This window comes from Hemiscyllium ocellatum, chromosome 22 (assembly GCF_020745735.1).
Source record: "Hemiscyllium ocellatum isolate sHemOce1 chromosome 22, sHemOce1.pat.X.cur, whole genome shotgun sequence".
NCBI lineage: Eukaryota > Metazoa > Chordata > Chondrichthyes > Orectolobiformes > Hemiscylliidae > Hemiscyllium > Hemiscyllium ocellatum.
The window spans coordinates 56661039-56682508 of record NC_083422.1 but is presented as its reverse complement, the minus strand read 5'-3'; the positions used below and the strand labels follow the sequence as shown (position 1 = coordinate 56682508).

The window sequence follows — 21470 nt, the reverse complement described above, 5'->3', positions numbered from 1 at the left end:
TAAAGTAATGTGATTTAGTGCTTTGAATCAACTCATAGTTAATTGTTCTCCTGTACAAAAGGTTCAGAACTGGTTGAAGTAAAATCTCAAGTTTCAACATTCAGTCATTGATCTGTTGGGGTTTGTGAACAGCGTTTGTCAAGAGTAATTGAACACTTTGGTGGGGGGTGAGGAGGAGAGAAAGTATTTGGCATAATTTATAACTTCGATTGCTGTTTCTTAGATGTCATTTAGACAGGAAGAATGAACTCAACCAGCGTTGTGACATAAAGATAAACCTGTCAGTAATTTGTTTAAAATAACTTTGGGAAAGGTGGTGTTTGGAAAGCTTCCAGAGGCTTTGTGCATAGATTGAATGGACAAATAAGTATTAATTTTGTGATCCTTACAATTATAGTTTAATGATTATTGCAATTTGCAAGATACCTGAGTGACTTTGTACACATCTTGACTACAATTTTCACTTTCAAAAATATTGTTTATCCATATCAGCATGATGGTCATGAGCTTGTAGCTTGATTACAGCTTAGAGGAATATCTATAGGGATTCAGCAAAGTTTGTTTCTGACTATTTCATTTCTATTCAAACCAGTAAAGTCTCTATAATCCTGGAAATGTTCTCATTTTCATATACATAGCCAAACTCTGAGGAGAAGGTTTACTCGGGTGAGAAGTTGAGATTGTTATATTTATTTCTTGGTGTTGCTTTATTACTTTCACTTTTTTTTAATTGGGCAATCAATCAAGTTGATCATACTTGACTGCATATTTGATTAGCAGTCAATGTGCATACTTCATTTGTAGAGTCAGTCACACAGCATGGAAACAGACCCTTTGGTTCATCTAGTCACACTAACCTATTCACAAACTAAAATAGTCCAACCTGCATGTGTATGGCCCGGATCCCTCCAAACCTTTCCTATTTATGTACTCGTATGTGATTATCCAAATGTTTTTTAAGTGTTGTAATTGTGCCTGCATCCACTGCTTCCTCTGGCAGTTCATTCCCCACTCTAATTATTCTGTGTTTAAAAAAAAGAAAATTGCCACATGCCTTTTTTTTCCAAATCTTTCTCCTCTCATCTTAAAAATATATGCTCCTTAGTTTTGAACTTGCTCACCTTAGGGAAAAGACTCTTGGTGTTATGACACAGCAGTAAACCCTTCTGCCGGAGGTGAGGTGCGGAGGACTGGAAGATTGCTCATGTTGTACCCCTGTACAAGAAGGGTAGTAGAGATATTCTGGGTAACTATAGACCAGTGAGCCTGACATCAGTAGTGGGAAAGTTGCTGGAGAAGATACTGAGGGATAGAGTCTACTTATATTTAGAAAAGAATGGGCTTATCAGTGATAGGCAACATGGTTTTGTGCGGGGGCAATTGTGCCTTACCAACTTAAGAGTTCTTTGAGGAAGTGACCAAGTTGATAAATGAAGAAAGGGTTGTTGATGTCCTATACATGGACTTTCGTCAGGCTTTTGATCAGGTCCCCCGTGGTAACTATGAGAGAAAGTGAAGTCGCAGGGTGTTCTCGCTAGGTGGATAAAGAAGTGGTTGAGCAACAGGAGACAGAGTAGTAGTTGAAGGGAGTTTCTCAATGGAGAAAGATGACCAGTGGTATTCCACAGAGGTCAGTGCTGGGGCCACTGTTGTTTGTGATATCTGTAAATGATCTGGAAGAGGGCACTGTTGGTATGATCAGCAAGTTTGCAGATGACATTGGTGGAGTTAGCAGCATGCACAAGGGATTGTCAAAGAATACAGGAGAATACAGATAGACTCTATATTCATAGAGAAGTGACAGATGGAGTTCAATCCAGACAAATTTTTTTTTTAGATTAGATTACTTACAGTGTGGAAACAGGCCCTTCGGCCCAACAAGTCCACACCGACCCGCCGAAGCGCAACCCACCCATACCCCTTACCTAACACTACGGGCAATTTAGCATGGCCAATTCACCTGACCCGCACATCTTTGGACTGTGGGAGGAAACCGGAGCACCCGGAGGAAACCCACGCAGACACGGGGAGAACTTGCAAACTCCACACAGTCAGTTGCCTGAGTCAGGAATTGAACCCGGGTCTCAGGCGCTGTGAGACAGCAGTGCTAACCACTGTGCCACCGTGCCGCCCAATGTGAGGTGGTGCATTGTAGCAAGTCTAATTCTAGAGCGAATTATACAGTGAACGGAAGAGCCTTAGGAAAAGTTGATGAGCAGAGAGACCTGGGAGTGAAAGTCCATTGTACCCTGAAGGTTGCTGCACAGGTGGATAGAGTGGTCAAGAAGGCATATGGCATGCTTGCCTTTATTGGACGGGTTATTGAGTATAAGAGCTGGCAGGTCATGTTAAAATTGTACAAAGCATTGGTTTGGCCACATTTAGAATACTGTGTACAGTTCTGGTCACCACATTACCAAAATGATGTGGATGCTTTTAAGAGGGTGCAGAGAAGGTTAACGAGGATATTGCGTGGTATGGAAGGTGCTAGCTATGAAGAGAGGTTGAGTAGGTTAGGATTGTTTTCATTATAAGCAAGGAGACTGAGGGGGGGACCTGATTGAGGTTTTCAAAATCATGAAGGGTATAGACAGGATAGATAGCGATAAGCATTTTCCCTGGGTGAAGGATCCAATAACGCTTTCAAGATGAGAGGTGAAATGTTTAAGGGGGGGAAATGTGGCAAGTACTTTACGCAGAGGGTGGTGGGTGTCTGGAACGTGTTGCCAGCCGAGGTGGTAGAGGCTGGCACAGTAGATTCATTTAAGATGTACCTGGACAGATGCATGAGTAGGTGGGGAGCAGAGGGATACAGATGCTTAGGAATTGGGCGACAGGTTTCAACAGTGGATTTGGATCAGCTCAGGCTTGGAGGGCCGAAGGGTCTGTTCCTAAATTTTCTTTATTCTTTGTTCTTTGGTTTAATTAGCACAGAGAACAATCTCGCAGAAAAGCCAACCTTGCCTCGTAATCTGTTAAAGTATGAGTGAGAGAGAACTACCCAAATTCCACTATTTAATGAAAAAAAAATCCGTTTTATTCTTTAACTCCAAAAATTAGCATTGAACAACACCTATTTACAACTGTAAAAAGCAAAAGCAAAACCAAAACCAATGTGGTGTACAAAATCCCATGTAAGGACTGCACAAAACAATACATAGGACAAACAGGAAGACAGCTAACGATCCGCATCCCTGAACACCAACTAGCCACGAAACGACATGACCAGCTATCCTTAGTAGCCCCAATGCAGATGACAAGCAACGTGAACTTGACTGGGACAACACTACTATTATAGGACAAGCCAAACAAAGAACAGCCAGGGAATTCCTAGAGGCATGGCACTCATCCACTGATTCGATCAATAAGCACATCGACCTGGACCCAATATACCGACCACTGCAGCGGACAGCTGGAACTGACGACCGGAAGCTGCAGATTCAAACCATTACAAATGCCTGAGGAAAAATCACAGAAGCGCTTCACAGGAGGCTCCCAAACACTGAGGATGTCGCCTAGATAGAGGAGGAAACGTCTGCAACACAAATTCCCAGCTCGGCGAACAGAACCACAACAACCTCCCACTCTATAACAATATACTGATCCAATAGAGCCCCTATTAAATTTACAGCAACTCAGTTTTTTCAAAACCAAAAGTGGCTGTCATTTCCGGTATCGATCTTCCCCTGTTTGTAGATCACCCTAAGTTGTCTTCGGTCTTCTGCCAAGGCCTTTCATATGATAAAGGTACCTTTTTAGAGTGTGTTCTGAATAGTGGTCTTTCGTTGGCAGATGCTCTTTCTCTGCCTAACTGTCCGGCTTTTTATACTCCAAACATCAGATCGTCTCATTGTTGTCAAAACAGTAAAATTCAAATTCATAGAGGCATCGAGATGTACAGCGTGGAAACAGACCCTTCGGTCCAACCCCTTCCCATTCATATACCATACAATTGCAACATTTAAGAGGCATTTGGATCAGCCTCCACCACTTCCTCTGGCAGCTCATTCCATACACATACTCTGTGTGAAAGAGTTGCCCCGTAGGACTTTTTTATATCTTTCTCCTCTCACTCTAAACCCATGCCCTCTACTTCTGGACTCCCTGACCTTAGGGAAAAGACTTTGCCTATTTATCCTATCCGTTCCCCTCATGATTTTGTAAACCTCTATAAGCTCTTAAGCTCCAGGGAAAACAGCCCTAGCCTGTTCAGCCTTTCCCTGCAGCTCAGATCCTCCAACCCTGGCAACATGCTTGTAAGTCTTTTCTGAACCCGTTCAAGTTTCACAACATCTTTCCGATAGGAAGGAGACCAAAATTGCACGCAACATTCCAACAGTGGCCTAACCAATGTCCTGTACAGCTGCAACATGACCTCCCAACTCCTGTACTCAATAGTCTGACCAATAAAGGAAAGCATACTAAACACCGCCTGCACTGTCCTACCTACCTGCGACTCCACTTTCAAGGAGCTATGAACCTGCACTCTAAGGTCTGTTTGTTCAGCAACACTCTCTAGAATGTTACCATTAAGTGTATAAGTCCTGCTAAGATTTGCTTTCCCAAAATGCAGCACCTCGCGTTTATCTGAATTAAACTCCATCTGCCACTTCTCTGCCCACTGGCCCATCTGAGCTGAAAATGTGTTGCTGGTTAAAGCACTGCAGGTCAGGCAGCATCCAAGGAACAGGAAATTCGACGTTTCGGGCCAGAGTCCTTCATCAGGAATTGGCCCATCTGGTCAAGATCCTGTTGTAATCTGAGGTAACCCTTGTTGCTGTCCACTACACCTCCAATTTTGATGTAATCTGCAAACTTGCTAACTGTACCTCTTATGCTCACATCCAAATCATTTATGTAAATGACAAAAAGTAGTGGACCCAGCACTGATCCTTGTGGCACTCCACTGGTGACAGACCTCCAGTCTGAAAAACAACCCTCCACCACCACCCTCTCTCTTCTACCTTTTGAGCCAGTTCTGTATCCAAATGGCTCGTTCTTCCTATATTCTGTGAGATCTAACCTTGTAGCTTGGGGTATAATTTAAACTGGTTAAATTCGAACTGCTGTGAAAACGACTCCTATCTAGGTTACAACCCAAATGTTACATCTTCAAATTATCCCATACACTTTGTGCCTGCTAGTCAGTCACATGACCAGTGCTTTCCAGCTTTTCAACTTTCACTGTCTTAAAGGGACAGTACACACCTTCGACTTCATAACACAATTCGCCTTATCTGTGCCCCTTATGATTTTATAAACCAATACAAGGTAACCCCTCAACCTGCTCTTCTCCAGTGATAAAAGTCCCAGCCTATATTTATAACTCCAATCCTTCGTTCTTGGCAGTGTTTTGGTAAGCCTTTTGAGTCCTCTCCAATTTAATAATATCCTTCCAATAACAGGGCAACAAGAGCAGTGTACACCAGTTCAGAGGAAGTCTTCCCAGTGTCCTGTACAACCTCAACATCGTGTCCCAAAGCATGGTTATTAATTAACGTTGTTCTTTTTGGGTGTATCTTTGGTAACCTGTAAAGAACAAACATTGGTGTCATGTTGGTAAGGGGTCAGTTAGCTTAGTTGACTGGATGGCTGGTTTACAATGCAGAGTGCTGCCAACAGTACGTGTTCCACTCCTGCACTGGCTGAAGTTAATATGAAGGACTCTCCATCTCAGCATCTCCCCTTGCCTGAGGAGGTGTGGTGACTGTCAGGTTAAACCATCACCAGCTGTCTCTTTCTAGTGAGAGAGCAGCCTGGAGTACAGCAGTTTTACCCTTATTGGTAAAATGTAGGAGAAGTGCATTCATTGTTTTTGATATTGCATTTCTGAAGGCCCTAAAATGCAAATAGATTTGTGTCTGGCAGCACAATCTTGTTAAGACATGAGTCATTGCACAACGACCTTAAAGTCCTGCTTGTACTGAACAAAATGTCCAATAATTGTGGAGAATCTGTGTCTGTTCGGCTATGTGCTTCTCTCCACACCACTCACTTGGAACGTGATCACAGTACACTATCCATGGAAATAGTTTGCTTCTTTAACTATATTCACATTTTCAGCAACAGACTCTGCCTTTTAGATTTAATCTCCAAAAAGTCCGGAACATAAATTCATAATGAATATGATTAGTTAGCTGTGAAGTACTAAAAGTCATAGAGCCATAGGGTCATAGCTCGGAAACAAACCCTCCAGTCCACTCTTCCATATTCTGAATTAATCTCGTCCCATTTGTCAGCACTTGTCCCATATCCCCCTAAACCTTTTCTATTCATATATCCATCCAGCTGCCTTTTAAATGTTGTAATTCTACCAGCCTTGACCACTTCCTCTGGCAGCTCATTCCATACTCGTGCCACCCTCTGCGTGTAAAGGCCGCCCCATAGGTCTCTTTTATATCCTTCCCCTTTCACCCTAAACCTATGCCCTCTGGACTCCCTGACCCCAGGGAAAAGACTGCCTATTTATCCTATCCATGCCTCTCATGATTTTATACGCTTCTATAAGGTCACCCCTCAACCTGCGTTCCAGGGAAAACAGCCCCAGCCTATTCAGCCTCTCCCTATAGCTCAAACCCTCCAGCACAGGCAACATCTTTGAAAGGGTTCAGAAAAGATTTACAAGTTTCATAAACGTCTTTGTGAGAGATGGGAGACCAGTCTTGCACACACTATTCCAAAAGTTAAAAATCACACAACACCAGGTTTAGTTGGAATCCCTAGCATTCGAAGTGCTGCTCCTTCATCACAACCACTAGAGATTATTGTCTTTGTAACATGATTTATTTATGGTCATCATTGTAGAATCGTTGATAGTCTCAATACAGTCATTTTCAGTTCCAGCACAGCCTTTGTTAATTTCAGTGCCATTTTCTTGTTAGTTTCAATACAGACATTGAAACTGACAATGTCTGTGCGGAAGTCCATTGCTGTAGTAATGGACGCTAATCACTTTTCCTGAGAAGGACGATTACTACAGCCCTGGTTATTAGCACCCTGTATAGAGTCTGTATCAATCTGTTAACATTTCTATCACAGGTGTTGGCTGGACCCAGACACTTCGGGCAGTGCACGTTACTTGTGTATTCTCTCCCCCATCTGTCTTAAACTAATCAGCTAGGTTGTGAGTGCTTTGTGCTGGCATTCTGGTGGCCCCAGGCAGTATCTGTATTTGCTCTGCTGTCTCTCTCCATATTGTAGTCTGGTGGCCATCTTATGTGTTGTGTGTTCGTGTGCCTCGTGTTACCCTGCCCCATGTAATCTCCCACTTCACGATAATGCGACGACCAGAACTGAACACAACATTCCAAGTGTGGTCTACTCAGGATTCGATAGAGTTGCAGCATAATCTCACAGCTCTTAAACTCAATCACCTTACTAATGAAAACGAACACACTATATGCTGCCTTAACAACCCTATCAACTTGGGTGGCAACTTTGAGGGATGTATGGACATGGATCCCAAGATCCCTCTGATCCTGCAGACTTACTAACAATGCCTCCTATGTTCTCATCCAAATCATTTATATAAATGACCAAAAACAATGGACCCAGCATCAATTCTTGTGGCGCACCACTGGTCACAGGCCTCCAGTCTGAAAAGCAAGCCTCCCACCCACCACCCTCTGTCTTCTACCTTCGAGCCAGTTCTTTATTCAAATAGCTAGTTCTCTCTTTATTCCATGCAATCTAACCTTGCTAACCAGTCTACTGTGAAGAAACTTGTTGAACATCTTACTGAAGTTCATATAGATCGCATCTACCACTCTGCCCTCATCAATCTTCTTTGTTACTTTTTCAAAAAGCTCAATCAAGTTCGCGAGACATGGTTTCCCACGCACAAAACCATGTTGACTATCCCTAATCGGTCCTTATCTATCCGAATACATGTATATCCTGTTCCTCAGGATTTCCTCCAGCAACTTGCCCACCACCGATGCCAGGCTCGCTGGTCTATAGTTCCTTGGCTTTTCCTTACCACCATTCTTAAATAGTGGCACCACGTTAGCCAACCTCTAGTCTTCCGGCACCTTACCTGTGACTATCGATGATCCAAATATCTCAACAAAGGGCCCAACAATCACTTCCTTCGCTTTCCACAGAGTCCTATAGTACACCTGATAAGGTCTGAGGGATTTATGCACTTTTATGCGTTTCAAGACATCCAGCACCACCATGTCTGTAATGTGGACATTTGTCAAGATGTCACCATCTAATTCCCCACACTCTGTATCTTCCATGTCCTTCTCCACGTAAGCACTGATGCAAGATACTTGTTTAATGTCTCTCCCATCTCCTGCAGTTTCACGCATAGGCTGCCTTGCTGATTTTTGAGGGGTCTCATTCTCTTCCTAGTTATCATTTTTGTCCTTCATGTATTTATAAAAGTCTTTTTGATTCTCCTTAACCCTATTTGCACAGCTACCTCATGTTCCCTTTTGAAAGTATTTTCCAGGTTAGCTGTTACTTGTTGGGTTTCTGTCAGGTTCTGAAATACAAATGATTTTTCCTCAGCTAGGTTGACCTTTTCACCCTTGTATCCAATAGTTTCTGCCTCCTTGTTTTCTTTAGTTTACTCTTCATTTTCTTTTCTTTCAGACCATTTTTCTCCTATGGAACAGTCTTAATGATCCATTATTTGGGTGGCTTAGTGACCGCTCATTTCTGAGCACACAGCAGTAAGTAAAATGGTCATTCTCTTTAATGAAGAACCTGTGCAAAGTTGTATAAGTTTTAAAATTGAATTCACAAATCAAAATTGCTGAACGGTTTTACACAGTGCCTTGTGCAAATTTTGTTTTGAGTTCTGTTACTTCATCTGTTGTAGCATTAGCTTATTAAATATTTAGTATAACAAAAATGCGAGCTGTTACCTTAAGTAAGATCTATGGAAGTTATTGATATGAAATCAAGCTCAAAAGTAAAGTTTTCTTTTTAAGTAAGTCCTGTGCTTTCCTACATGTCAAGAGCACATAGATTTTAATAATAAATGTCATGAATTTTATCATTTTTGTTTGAGCACACTCATCCACAGAAATATCCAAATTCAAAACTGCCCACTGGATACCTCTTTGCTTTTGATATTTTATTGCTGAGTTATTTTGGCCCTGTTCTTCCAGTCGGAGTGCATTTAATGTTTTATTATCATTGAGTGAATTTTGCATATTCTAACCTGCTTCATTCATAATGTAGTTTGTAATGTTGATTGGTCTGTAGTGATGGTTCAGCATTTCACTTTTTCATTTGGGCATTACCCGCTTGATTTATAGTTTTTATTTGAATTGTTGGTGAATTTGCAGCTTCTCTAAAATGGCTCAGCTGGTTTTAATGGTGAGCAGCCTGTATATTCCAGGGAAATTGAGGTACTTCACCAGCCCATAAACTTGTGATGGTTTCAAGAATGTTATTGAGCTGAAGATGAAAAATTAGAGACACAAGAATAAAAATATGCAAAATATAGAAAATAAATTCACAATAAAATAGTTTGGAAACACAGTGAAAAATTTAGTGAGGGGAAGGAAAACAGCAGCTGCAAGCCTTTCCATGTTCCTTGTTTTATGTGGAATGAATGCTTTTGATTTTTTTAAAGGAGTTCTGTTTGTCTTCGGTAGAATAATATTTACCATCACTCTATTGCATCTGACAAACGACCAAATATTTGTACTTCTGCCCACTATACCATTTAATTGGAGGCAGTTCAAAGAATTCAGTGGAATGATCCCCTGGTATGGATTAGTGTCTTAGGAGCAAAGGTTACACAGTTTGGGACTCTCATTATATCAAATGTCAGTGAGTAGAGGTGATTTCATTGAAACATAGGATTCTTAATAGGCTTGACAAGGTTGAGAGGATGTTTCCTTTCATGGGAGAATCTAGGACCAGAGGGTATATTGTCAGGGGCACCAACTTAAGACTGAAATGAGGAGGAATTTCGTCTGAGGATTGAATATCTTTGGAACTTCTCCCCACAGAGCTGCAGGGCAGAGTCCTTGTGTATATTTCAGGCTGAGATAGGTTCTTGATCAGTCGAGGAATTGGGGAAAAGGTGGGAAAGAGGACTTGAAGAATGTTGGATTAGCCATGATCTTATTGAATGGTGGAGTAGGCTTGACGGGCCAAATGGCCTATTCCTGTTCCTATTTCTTATGGCTTCAAGGGACAACTGAGAGCAAACCATACAAGTTTTCATGCAACATCTCCACTAGGACATCTTCACTCCTTCTGATTTTTGCCATTAGACTTCAAAAAAGTCAGGCTTTGCTACATAAAAAGGGAATTCTGAGGCTATTGTGCAGAAGTTTTATTGTTATTGTGTAAGACTAGCAAATTATCAGCACTCTTCTGTGTCGCAGCAGCGAATGGTTTCTGACCTGGTGTGATCTAAAAGGGGAAGTCCAACAAATACAACCCACTTCTGCAGTTACAAAAACAGAACCTAACAAACATGTGTCATTCTCAAAAAGGGGTCATTCTCAGTTGTGTAGAGGAAAGAAGAGTTAACTGAATTAATATTTTTTTTGAAAGTTTCTGGATGAAGGTTAAAAGTCAGGTAAATGGTTTTGAGCATGCAGTTTGTTTTAAGGGTTTGGGTTTTTATTTTGAAAGTTAACAAAGCTTTGGCAGGACATTTGTTCCTTCCCATCATTTGGAAGTTTTAAAAGTTGAATGAATATATTTGTTCAATAGTTCTGGAAACCTTTTTTTTTCCCAAGATCAGCTTCAATTCTCTAGGCAGTTAAGTTGTCCACCATGTCAAAATAATCGCAAAACTATTTTCCTGCAGGTTCCTGCTTTATCCTTATTAGCCCCACGGTAAAATTAAATATTGATATTCTATGTTAAATGTGCTTTTAATATGTTGTAGAATATTTATATTTCTATGGTAATGTAAATTGGAAGCATTTCAATATTTAAACATCTCTGGTTTTGAGTGTGAGTATAACTGTTTAAACAAACAGTCCTGAATTCCAAACAAACCCAGTCTATAATGTTCCACAAAGATCACCTTGATGTTTTTAATTACTAGTCATACAGTAACCATATGGAGAACCAACTAGTTTTATTAATAGACTGTGTAGTTTTGCATAACATCCACTTGTATGTAATGTACTTCAATGCTTTCTTACAGATCAGGCGCTGCGATCCCTACTCCAGAAGTAATATTGAAACGACTGAAGGCATTAATGCGAAATGGTCCTCTGTTTGCTTTATCATTCCTCTCTTTCTGGGTGGTTTGGGCCCGCCCAGGAGTACAGTTTCTCATCTGTCTTTGTCTGTATGATGGATTCCTCACCTTGGTGGACCTTAATCATAATGCCTTACTGGCAGACCTGGCAGTATCGGAAAAGGACAGGACTAGACTGAATTTTTATTGTTCCCTTTTTAGTGCACTTGGCTCCTTGTCTGTGTTTATGTCCTATGCAGTCTGGAACAAGGAAAACTTCCTCTCATTTAGACTCTTCTGCGTAGCGTTGGCTGCCTTTTCGACTCTAGGTTTTAGTTTCTGCACTTGGATTCTCAGACAACGATTTCAGTTGGAGCTGAAAGTCAAAATTGCGGAGGCTTCCATACTAGAGGAGTGAGTATTTATTTGTTTGTTTGTTTATTTTTATTCCTTCGCTTGTTTTTCAACACACACCTCTCTCACCGTATTGACAGGTTTACTTCTTTGCTGCCTTGTTACTGAATAGTCTGTACTTTGACTGGAATGGCTCTCACTACCAAGTTCTTTTTCACTCTTGGTTACCATATCCTGTGGTGACCCACCATACAGTGATTAGACTCTGCATCTGAATCTGCATTCACCTACGTTGAAGTGTGGGTGCAAGAAGCTGAGTTAGTTTGTGCAATGGAACCTCATGGAATACAAGGAGAACTAGCCATTTGGATACATAACTGGTATCAAAGATAGAAGACTGTGTGTTGGTAGACGGTTGCTTTTCAGACTGGAAGCCTGTGATCGGTGGTGTGCTGGGCTGGATCCATTACTTTTCACCATTTACTTAATGATTTGGATGTGGATATGAGGTATAGTTAGTAAGTTTACCAATGACATCAAAATTGGAGGTGTAGTGGACAGCAAAGAAGGTTACCTCAGTGTTCAGCAGGATCTTGACCAGATGGGCCAATGGGCTGAGAAGTGGCAGATGGAGTTTAATTCAGATAAATGCGAGATGCTGCATTTGGGAAAAGCAAATCAGATCAGGGCTGATACACATAATAGTAAAGTCCTAGAGAGTGTTGCTGAACAAAAGAGACCTTGGAGTGCAGGTTCATATCTCCTTGAAAGTAGGTAGGATGGTGAAGAAGGTGTTTGGTATGCTTTCCTTTATTTGTCAGAAAATTGAGTATAGGAATTTGGAGGTCATGTGGCTCTAAATTATCTAAATTAAACATTGGTTAGGCCACTGTTGGAATATTGTATGCAGTTCTGGTCTCCTTCCTATCGGAAAGATGTTGTGAAACTTGAAAATGTTCAGAAAAGATTTACGAGGATGTTGCCAGGGTTGGAGGATTTGAGCTATAGGGAGAAGCTGAATAGGCTGGGGCTGTTTTCCCTGGAGCGTCGGAGGCTGAGGGGTGACCTAACAGAGGTTTATGAAATCATGAGGGGCACGGATAGGATAAATAGACCAGGTCTTTTCCCTGGGGTGGGGAATCCAGAACTAGAGGGCATAGATTTAGGGTGAGAGGGGGTAACTTTTGAAAGGGACCGAAGGGCGGGTTATTTTCTCTCTCAGGGTTGTGCGTGTATGAAATGAGCTGCCAGAGGAAGTGGTGGAGGCTGGTACAATTACAATATTTAAAAGGCATCTGGATGGATATATGAATAGGAAGGGTTTAGTGGGATCTGGGCCAAATGCTGGCAAATGGGACTTGATTAGTTTAAGATATCTGGTCGGTATCTTAACCAGACAATAAGATGGTTGTTATTGTCCATATGCTTCCAGGAATTCCTGATCAACCATCACTTACCTTTGACTGCATTTTTTTGTTGTTGACAGCCATTGAGATTCAAATTAGATTGCTTTGACAAATGGTGGCAGGAATGATTTGAAAATTGAAAAGACTTTGAAATCTAAATTATTTCAGTGTAACTCCCAGAAGGGCCACTGCTATAGGTCACTTGCTGGAGAGCATACAGTGAAGGTATGTGAGGATGTTGCCTGGAATGGAGAGTTTTGGTTTAAGAGAAGGTTAGATTGGCTGGAATTGTTTTCCTTGACACGAAGGAGGCTGTTGATGATAAAATTGCATGGAATAGGTCATTCCTCTGTTATCTTGGTCGAGGAGCTCATTACCAAGGAACGTATATCTGTGTAGGAGCTTTAGAGAGGGCTAGATGGGAAATCTTGTTGCCCAGAGAGTGGTAGGGATCTGGAATTCATTTTGTTGAAAAGATGGCAGATGCAGAAACCTTCAACACTTTAAAGTGCCATAACTCAAGTATTTTTTAAGTGAATGTTTAAGTGACTATACAAGTGGGATATGGCTGGATGGTTACTTATCTGATGCAGATACAGTGATCAGATGGCCACCTTCCTAGATTCTATGACTTGTACTATTTTGTTAATATTTTGTACTTTATTTACTCCAGTTAAAATATGTAATACTTGAAATCTAATGAATAGCCTACATTAAAGGTATTGCCTGTTTCTGAAGGATTCCTAATCCCACCAGTTACTTTGCTGAGCCCACATACTCTCCATATACGCTGGGGTTGTGGTAATATGTCACAGGGCTAGAAATCCCTTACTTGGCAGTAATCTGAGAGAGATGGGTTCAACTTCCACAATGCCAACTGGGGAGTTTAATGGTAAAACATGGAAAGGATATATTCCTGAATGAGTGGACCCCCACCAATACAATGGGGATTAGGTTAATATGGGTAATGTTTGTACTGGTTATACAACCACAGTTGCACCTTTCCCTGGAAAAGGGATGTAGACTTTTTTCTTGAGAGGGAATAGTTTGTTATGAAGATGTGGATGTACCTTTGAGAGTTAAAAGCAGCAGAACTGCTGGACTCAGCACCGAGTGTTGCCTTCTTGAGAACAATGTAACACTGGATTGAACAACTCTATTAGTTTGTTGCCCTGACAAAAACAAATTCAAATTTGGCCAATCAGTTTAAATTATACCTTCAAAAATATATCCATTTCCAATCAAGTTTGAATTGAGAATATTGACATTCTTAAAAACCAATGAGATAATCCGATGCTCTGGGGTATAAGACCAATGGAAAATTGAACAGTTGGGAGGAGAACTGCCACGTCCTAGCATGTAACAGACTGCTTGGAAAAATATCTCTCTTAAGAGTATCTTTTCAATCAGTAATCTGTGATGCAGAAATTCTTAACAAGGAGAAAAGAAGACACAGGAAAATCCAAAGACAGTAACCTACAGCTGACTGGTTTTGAGATAAGAAGTGTTGTTTCGTAATTCTTAGTTGGGAGTTTTATCGGACTAGTATTATAGAAAGAAAGGTAAAAGAAAGTTTAGAGAAAGAAATTGTAAACAGTGGTTAATTAATTATTCTCTGTTATACTTTAAAGAAATAAAGTTAATTTTTACTTTGCTTAGTTCTTGGCCACTCACATTTTTACAGATTACTACATGGGATAAATCTTTCCGATGTTGCCGGTTATAAATGAAGCAGGGGAGTTTACCCCGTGTCGTAACAACCTTTTGTGCAGGTTTCCCTGTACCTGGACATAGTTTTATGTTTCTAACTTGTCTGTTTTAAATTTGTTGCAATTACTCTTATGCAAATTGTCAATTTTGATTCTTTACACATGCAAAAGACTTGCTGAACTGATGTTTGCCTTGAGCCTTGCCAGCAAGTGGTTATGAAGGTAACCACGCAGGTTGATTTAATTTCTTTTTCTAGCAGACATTGGCATTTCCCAAGTCTGTATCTTTTGCCTTTCAAGTCTCTGTTTGAATCCCTGCAAGTACATGTCCACAGAAGAAATTAAGAGACATGAGCAAAATTCACAAATGGGAGCCTCTGTGAATGATCCATAGTGCACTAACTGTCCTCGTGAACTCACTGCATCTTTTGATTGTTAACCACATTGTACTCTAAACTGCCTCCAATGAAATGGTATCTTTCATTTTATAAAACATTGATAAAGGTTGGGGATAATCAAATCTTTATCATTGTTAAAGTACAACAATCATTTTGTAAAAAGTAGAGGTCATTCTGGTGTAATGTATGTTTCATTTATGCAAATTTGCTGTAACATGATTGACAAATTTGGGGACGCTGTTTCTAAAGTGCAAACTTTTAAAATGTGTGTTGGCTGTAACACAATTACATCACCAACAGTAAGCGATGTTTCTATAGCGTGATGTTCCTGTAATGCAGGGTCACACAAGAATGCAACCATTGCGTTCTCGACCTACCAGTACTTCATTGTTGGTATCAACTTGCCTCGCCGCAATTTTTATTTGAATGAATAATTTGTTCAGATTGGCATTGAATTAATTGTCAGTGGTTTTTCTCATACTGTCCTGTATTTGGGATTCTGGACAGGCTATACATTAGTCAAGCACCTCATACTCAGGAACTGACGTTGGCAGAATACCTGAAACAACTCTCCAGACATCGGAACTTTGCTTGGTTTGTGACCATGAACTTGGTGCAGGTAAGGCCAGAACTTCATTTCCAAGGGATTCTTCTGGGGTTTCAGCCCAATGCATAATATTTTCAATAATTCCTCAAAGGATTTTGCAGAGAAAGTTGGCTAATGATGTTTAAACATCTGAAGATTATAGAAAGGATACTTTTGTGTTGCAGAATGACAACTTATAAAGGCCACTTTTTAAAAAAAATAGTTGCCTAAAAGTGAGCAAATATACTACTGTAAACAAAGGAAACTGTATAAGAACATGTTTGTTGTTTTCAAAACCAGTTATTTGCGGACATAATAAAACCACAGATGCTGGAGATCTGAAACAAAAACAGAAACGCTAAAGAAACTCAGCAGGTCTGGCAGCATCTGTGGGAAGAAAACAGAGTCAGCATTTCGAATCCAGTGACTCTATCAGTATTCAGGAGCTTTGATAAGTCACCGAACTTGAAACATTAACTCTCTTTTCTCTCCTCAGATGCTACCAGAGCTTCTGAGTTTCTCCAGCAATTTGTTCTTGTCACAAAGGAATATTGTAACTGGTACATACAATGTTGCCTAATTGGAATAGTGAGAAAGAAATCCTGGAAAAGAAAATGGTTTGGAGTACATGTTCAGAACCATTCTGCCCAGAGACAGTCTTCTGATTTTTCAATTGGCCCCAGTTGTTGTGGGCTCAGGAGAGCTCAGCTTAGCATCAACCTTCTGATTAGACTGACTGCAGCTAAACAGATCTTGTGGGAGGCAGGAAATGGAATCAGATCTCAGATTCGCCAATGCCGGCCAACATCTCTCTCGCAGTTCCCTAGCTGTGAAAAAATTGCCCTTGTAACTCTGTTGAAATAAGAGTAAAACTATTCAGAATTGTTGAAATAAGCATACTAATGCCCACAAGAGAACAAAGAAAATTCCAGCACAGGAACATGCCCTTAGGCCCTCCAAGCCTATGCCGTTCTAGATCCTCCGTGTAAACCTGTTACCTCTTTTCTAAGGATCTGTATCCCTTGTTCCCTGCCCATTTATGTATCTGTCTCGGTACATCTTAAATGACACTATCATGCCTGCCTCTACCATCTCCACTGGCAACACGTTCCAAGCACCCACCACCCTCTGTGTAAAGAACTTTCTTTCACTCTCCTAAAAATTTCCCCTCTCACTTTGAACTCGAGACCCCTAATAATTGTGTCTCCCACTCTGGGGGGGAGAAATATTCTTGCTATCTACCATGTCTATACCCCTCATGATTTTGTAAACCTCAATCAGGTCTCTTCTACCCCCTCCCACCTCCATCTTTCTAATGAAAATTATCCTAATTCTACTCAACCTCTCTTCGTAGCTAGTGCCCTCCATACTAGGCAACATCCTTGTGAACCTCCTCTGCACCCTCTCCAAAACATCCACGTTCTTTTCATAATTTGGTGACCAGAACTGCATGCAGTATTCCAAATGTGGCCGAACCAAAGTCTTATACAACAACCATAACATGTCCTGCCAACTCTTGTGCTCAGTACTCCGATGAAGGAAAGCAAGCTTGTGTGCCTTCTTGACCACTATCAACCTGTGTTGCTGCCCTCAGGGTACAATGGATCTGAACACCCAGATCTCTCTGTACATTTTCCATAGGACTTTTCCATTTACTGTATTCGAGAATTAGATCTTCAGAAATGCATCACCTCGCATTTGTCCGGTTTGAACTCCATCTGCCATTTCTTTGCCCAACTCTCCAATATGTCTATATTCTGCTGCATTCTCTGATTGTCCCCTTCAGTGTCTGCTACTCTGCCAATCTTACTGTCATCTGCAAACTTGCTAATTAGAACACACATACCTTCCTCCAGATCATTTATGTACATCACAAACAACAATGGTCCCAGCACAGATTCCTGTGGAACACCACTGGTCACAGTTCTTCATTTTGAGAAACTCCTTTCCCTTCCTGCTCTCTCTTGTTGCCCAGCCAGTTCTCTGTCCATCTAGCTAGTGCACCTTTGACCTCATGCAACTTCACCTTCTCTGTCAGCCTACCACAGGCTCGAACTCTGTTGGCCTCAGCCAGTCTACAGATTGACTGACATATCAATGTTATTTGCACAACATTAGTCAATCATCGAAGAAAGGAAAGGGGTTGTTAGAAAGTAGCCATCTAGTTTTATGATTTTGGACTCAGTACAGAACTGTTCCTTTTGACTTTGTTTCCTCCCTCCACTCAATAGTTGATTGTCAGTTTGTGTGTGTTTGGCATTTGAGGAGGAGAGCCTTTAAAAGGTCAAAGTTCAAGTTGCATAAATTAGAAATCCTGTCTTTTTCCTCCTCATGTTTAAGTTAGTTGTAGATTAGCAATTCATCTCCACTTTTGCCCTGTTAGTTAAAAAGTTTAATTACAATAAATATTTTCTTAATGAAAAGTACCTGTGTGCATATTCTTTAAATCTGAATTAGGTAGTTAGGTAGAATTGATGATTTAATCAACTTGTGACATGTGTGATGACTTGGGAATGGTGTTGTTTGGTTTGCAGCACACTGTCTTCAGTGAGCTGTGACAAGCTTGTGCTTATGTACCATGTTCATATGATGGAGCATCTCAAGTTTGTCAAAAGTGCATTTCAAGTCAAAAACATTAAGCGGGAGGACACAAAGTTTGGACAACATAGGATTTTCAGGAAAATGGTTCCCGCAAGGTTTCCCAAAGGAATTCCGAGACTTTGGATGTGGAAAGCTGTAGCAACAGCTGATAGTCAGGAGAACAATAGCTGATGTACAGAGGAGTACTGCAAGTTGGTATAAAGATGGAGAGGAGCAAGGATGGGGAGCAGTAAAGTTTAAATTTGAGATAATGACAGGGCCAGTGGTAGATCAACAAATGTGGGGCATCGGATGTGTGCAGCTGAATTTTGATGAACTGCAGGTTTAGAGGATGGAGTGGAGTTGGGGAGATGGGCCAGAGAAAAAAAACAAAGTACAAAATAATTCTGAAGTGCATGGCGTGATGGAAGAACTGTGCTGTTCCTCATTGGCTGTTTGTGAAACGCTGCCGTCAGTGAGAGTTTGTTAGTTGGTTGTCTAGACAGCCAGTCTGATGTGACATGATATCAGCAACCTGGATTGAATTTCTGCACAGGCTGATGTTCCCTTGAAGGACTCCTCCTCAACTTCTCACCTCACCTGAAGTGTGTAGAGTCCCAGGTTAAACTGCCATTAGCTCTCACTCCCGCTCTCGCCCTTCTTTCTCATTAGAGAGCAGTTCTATGACGTCACCATGTTAGCTTATTAGACATGGGTGAACTGGCTGGAAACAAGGAGGTATTAAGAACATTGTCATCTTAAAGCAGTATTTCAGTCACCACACTGCTTTCTCCCCACAGATGCTGCCACACCTGCTGAGTTTTGCCAGCAGTTTTCATTTCTGATCTGTCACATCCATCGTTCTTTGTTTTATTACAGTATTTCAGTGGGGGACAAGTATGAAAATGAAGATTTCGTTGCATGAGTCTGTACTGAAGTCACGTGTTTTCCTGAGATTAGCTGATTTAACACCTCAATGCTGCCTTTTTCTTTAAAAGGTATTTCACTGCCACTTCAACAGTAATTTCTTTCCATTGTTCATGGAGCACCTCCTTTCAGACAGGATTTCACTCTCTACAGGATCCTTTCTCCTCGGTAAGCATTGTCTGCCTGTGATCACAGATGATAGGTAACTGATAGGTTCAGCAGTGATTTGTTTTTCCCTCTGTCTCTCCACCCTAGTTGTGCAGGTCTAAGATGAGCTCCAATAAGGCTGTGTGAGAGTTAAAGATGCCATAGGACAGCTTATTTGTAATTAATTAATTTTTTTGATTTGGTGTTTAGTTTCCAAGATGAATTGTTTGCATGTTATTTGGTGTAATGGTAGAGCAAAGATAATATACATGCATAGTGCTGGAAAACCTCAGCAGGTCTGGCAGCATCTGTGAGGAAAGAAATGGGGTGTACATCTAATGTAGTGAGTCTGGTATGACTCTTCAGAATCCAGTGAAGATGATGGGTTGCAAAGTCTAGTTAGTCTCTAACTATGAAAATATTGGAATAGAGGTAAGAAAGACATGGATGGCGGTTTCAGTAGTTAACGAACTAGCAATGCTAGTTTGAATTTCTTTCTGACTGGAGGGGAAAGCATGGAGGAGTGCTCAATAGTTGTAACAAAAATTGAAGCATTTCCTTTTTTGTTTCCAGGTGCATCATACATTGCTCCACACCTAAACAACCTCTACTTCCTGTCACTGTGCCACAGATTTGGAGTGTATCTGGTTATCCGATGGTTATTTTTCTTAAAACTGACAATGAGTTTCATGATGTTACTGGCGGGACCAGATCAAATCTACCTACTCTGTTTCTTCATTGCCAGGTATAGCAGCATTCCTCCTGTAGAACTTGCAAAGTTGGAGGCAGTTTAAGATTGTTAACCCAATAATCAATGACTATTATAGATTTGTTGCTCTGGTTAACAATCAGAAGTAATAATCTCAATTTTTAAGCAAGTTTCATTAATTGTATTGTTGAAAGGCTGAAGAAAAGGAAATTGGGGATATTGATCACTTGACTTTGCCTCCCCTTTGCATTGTCCTCAGGAGGTTCTATTAAGGTGCATTGCTGGATCTCAGCATCCAAAAAAGCAAGAATTCAGATTTCAGTGCTCAGGAGCTTGATGCGTAGTTTGTGTTAATAATAGTAAGGTTGTTTATCCAGCAGTCAGTGTGTGGTGCTGGAAAAACACAGCCAGTCAGGCAGCATCTGAGGAGCAGGAGAGTCAACGTGTCTAGCATGAGCTCTTCCTCATTCCTGATGAAAAACTTGTGCTCGAAACATCGACTGTCCTGCTCCTCGGATGCTGCCTGATTGGCTGTGTTTTTCCAGCACCGTTCTTTTTGACTCTGATCTCCAGCATCTGCTGTCCTCACTTTCTCCTCCTCATTTATTCAGCAACGTAACTAAAGGCTGAAACGTTTCACCTGCAGTTCATCTGCTTGATGTTTCGTACTGCTCCGAAACTCCCTCCTTGTGTTCCATAAAGTTAGATTAAAGACTCAAAGAATATAGTTTTTAACTGTGAAGTACTGACTCTTCAACATAACTTCTATACAGTGGGGTATTTAATATGAGGGTTTGAATTACCTTGCAATTTTGAACATGACAGCAGTTCATGCTCTGAAGTGCAGATTGTATTATTAAATATGATTAATTTGTGGTTGTTGGAGGCTAATCAGCTCCATTCCAGGACATTTCTGCAGGAGTTCCTCAGGGTAGTGTTCTAGTCCCAACCATCTTCAGTTGCTTTATCAATGACTTTCCCTCCATCATATGGTTAGAAGTGGGGATGTTCACCAATGATTGCACGATTTTCAGCACCATTTGTGACTCAGATATGGAAGCAGTCCATGTCAAAAAGTAGGAGGACCAAGACAAAATTCAGGCTTGGGCTGAAAAGTGGCAAGTAACATCTCTCAAATATCAAGAAATGACCATCTCCAACAATAGAGACTAACCATTATCCCTTGTCATTCAATGGCGTTACCAATTTACCAAAAAACTTACCAAGCTCTTCCGACAGTGCTTTCCACACCCACAGCACTTCCATCTGCAAGTGCTTTGCCGAAGCTACATGGGAATACCACCATCTGCACGTTCCCTTCCAAGCTATTCACCATCCTGACTTGGAAGTATATTGCTGTTCCATCAGCATTAAATTATGTGCAGCAGTGATTTGTATCTGCTGATTCCGCATCACTGATGCTCAGATGTGCCTTTCACATGGACATCAGACACAACTGCAAAGTCAAGAAGTACACACATACTAAGCTA

The 21470-nt window shown here is 41.0% G+C and overlaps 1 protein-coding gene across 1 annotated transcript in view; it reads left to right on the top strand.

Moving 5' to 3' along the window:
* Positions 1-21470, top strand: part of mfsd13a (major facilitator superfamily domain containing 13A) — a 45366-nt gene that overhangs the window by 16052 nt on the left and 7844 nt on the right. The window contains exons 3-7 of the mRNA XM_060842252.1: positions 8599-8678; positions 11129-11578; positions 15539-15650; positions 19196-19292; positions 19845-20016. Of these exons, the coding sequence (XP_060698235.1) occupies positions 8599-8678; positions 11129-11578; positions 15539-15650; positions 19196-19292; positions 19845-20016 (911 nt within the window). The remainder of the gene's footprint in view (positions 1-8598; positions 8679-11128; positions 11579-15538; positions 15651-19195; positions 19293-19844; positions 20017-21470) is intronic.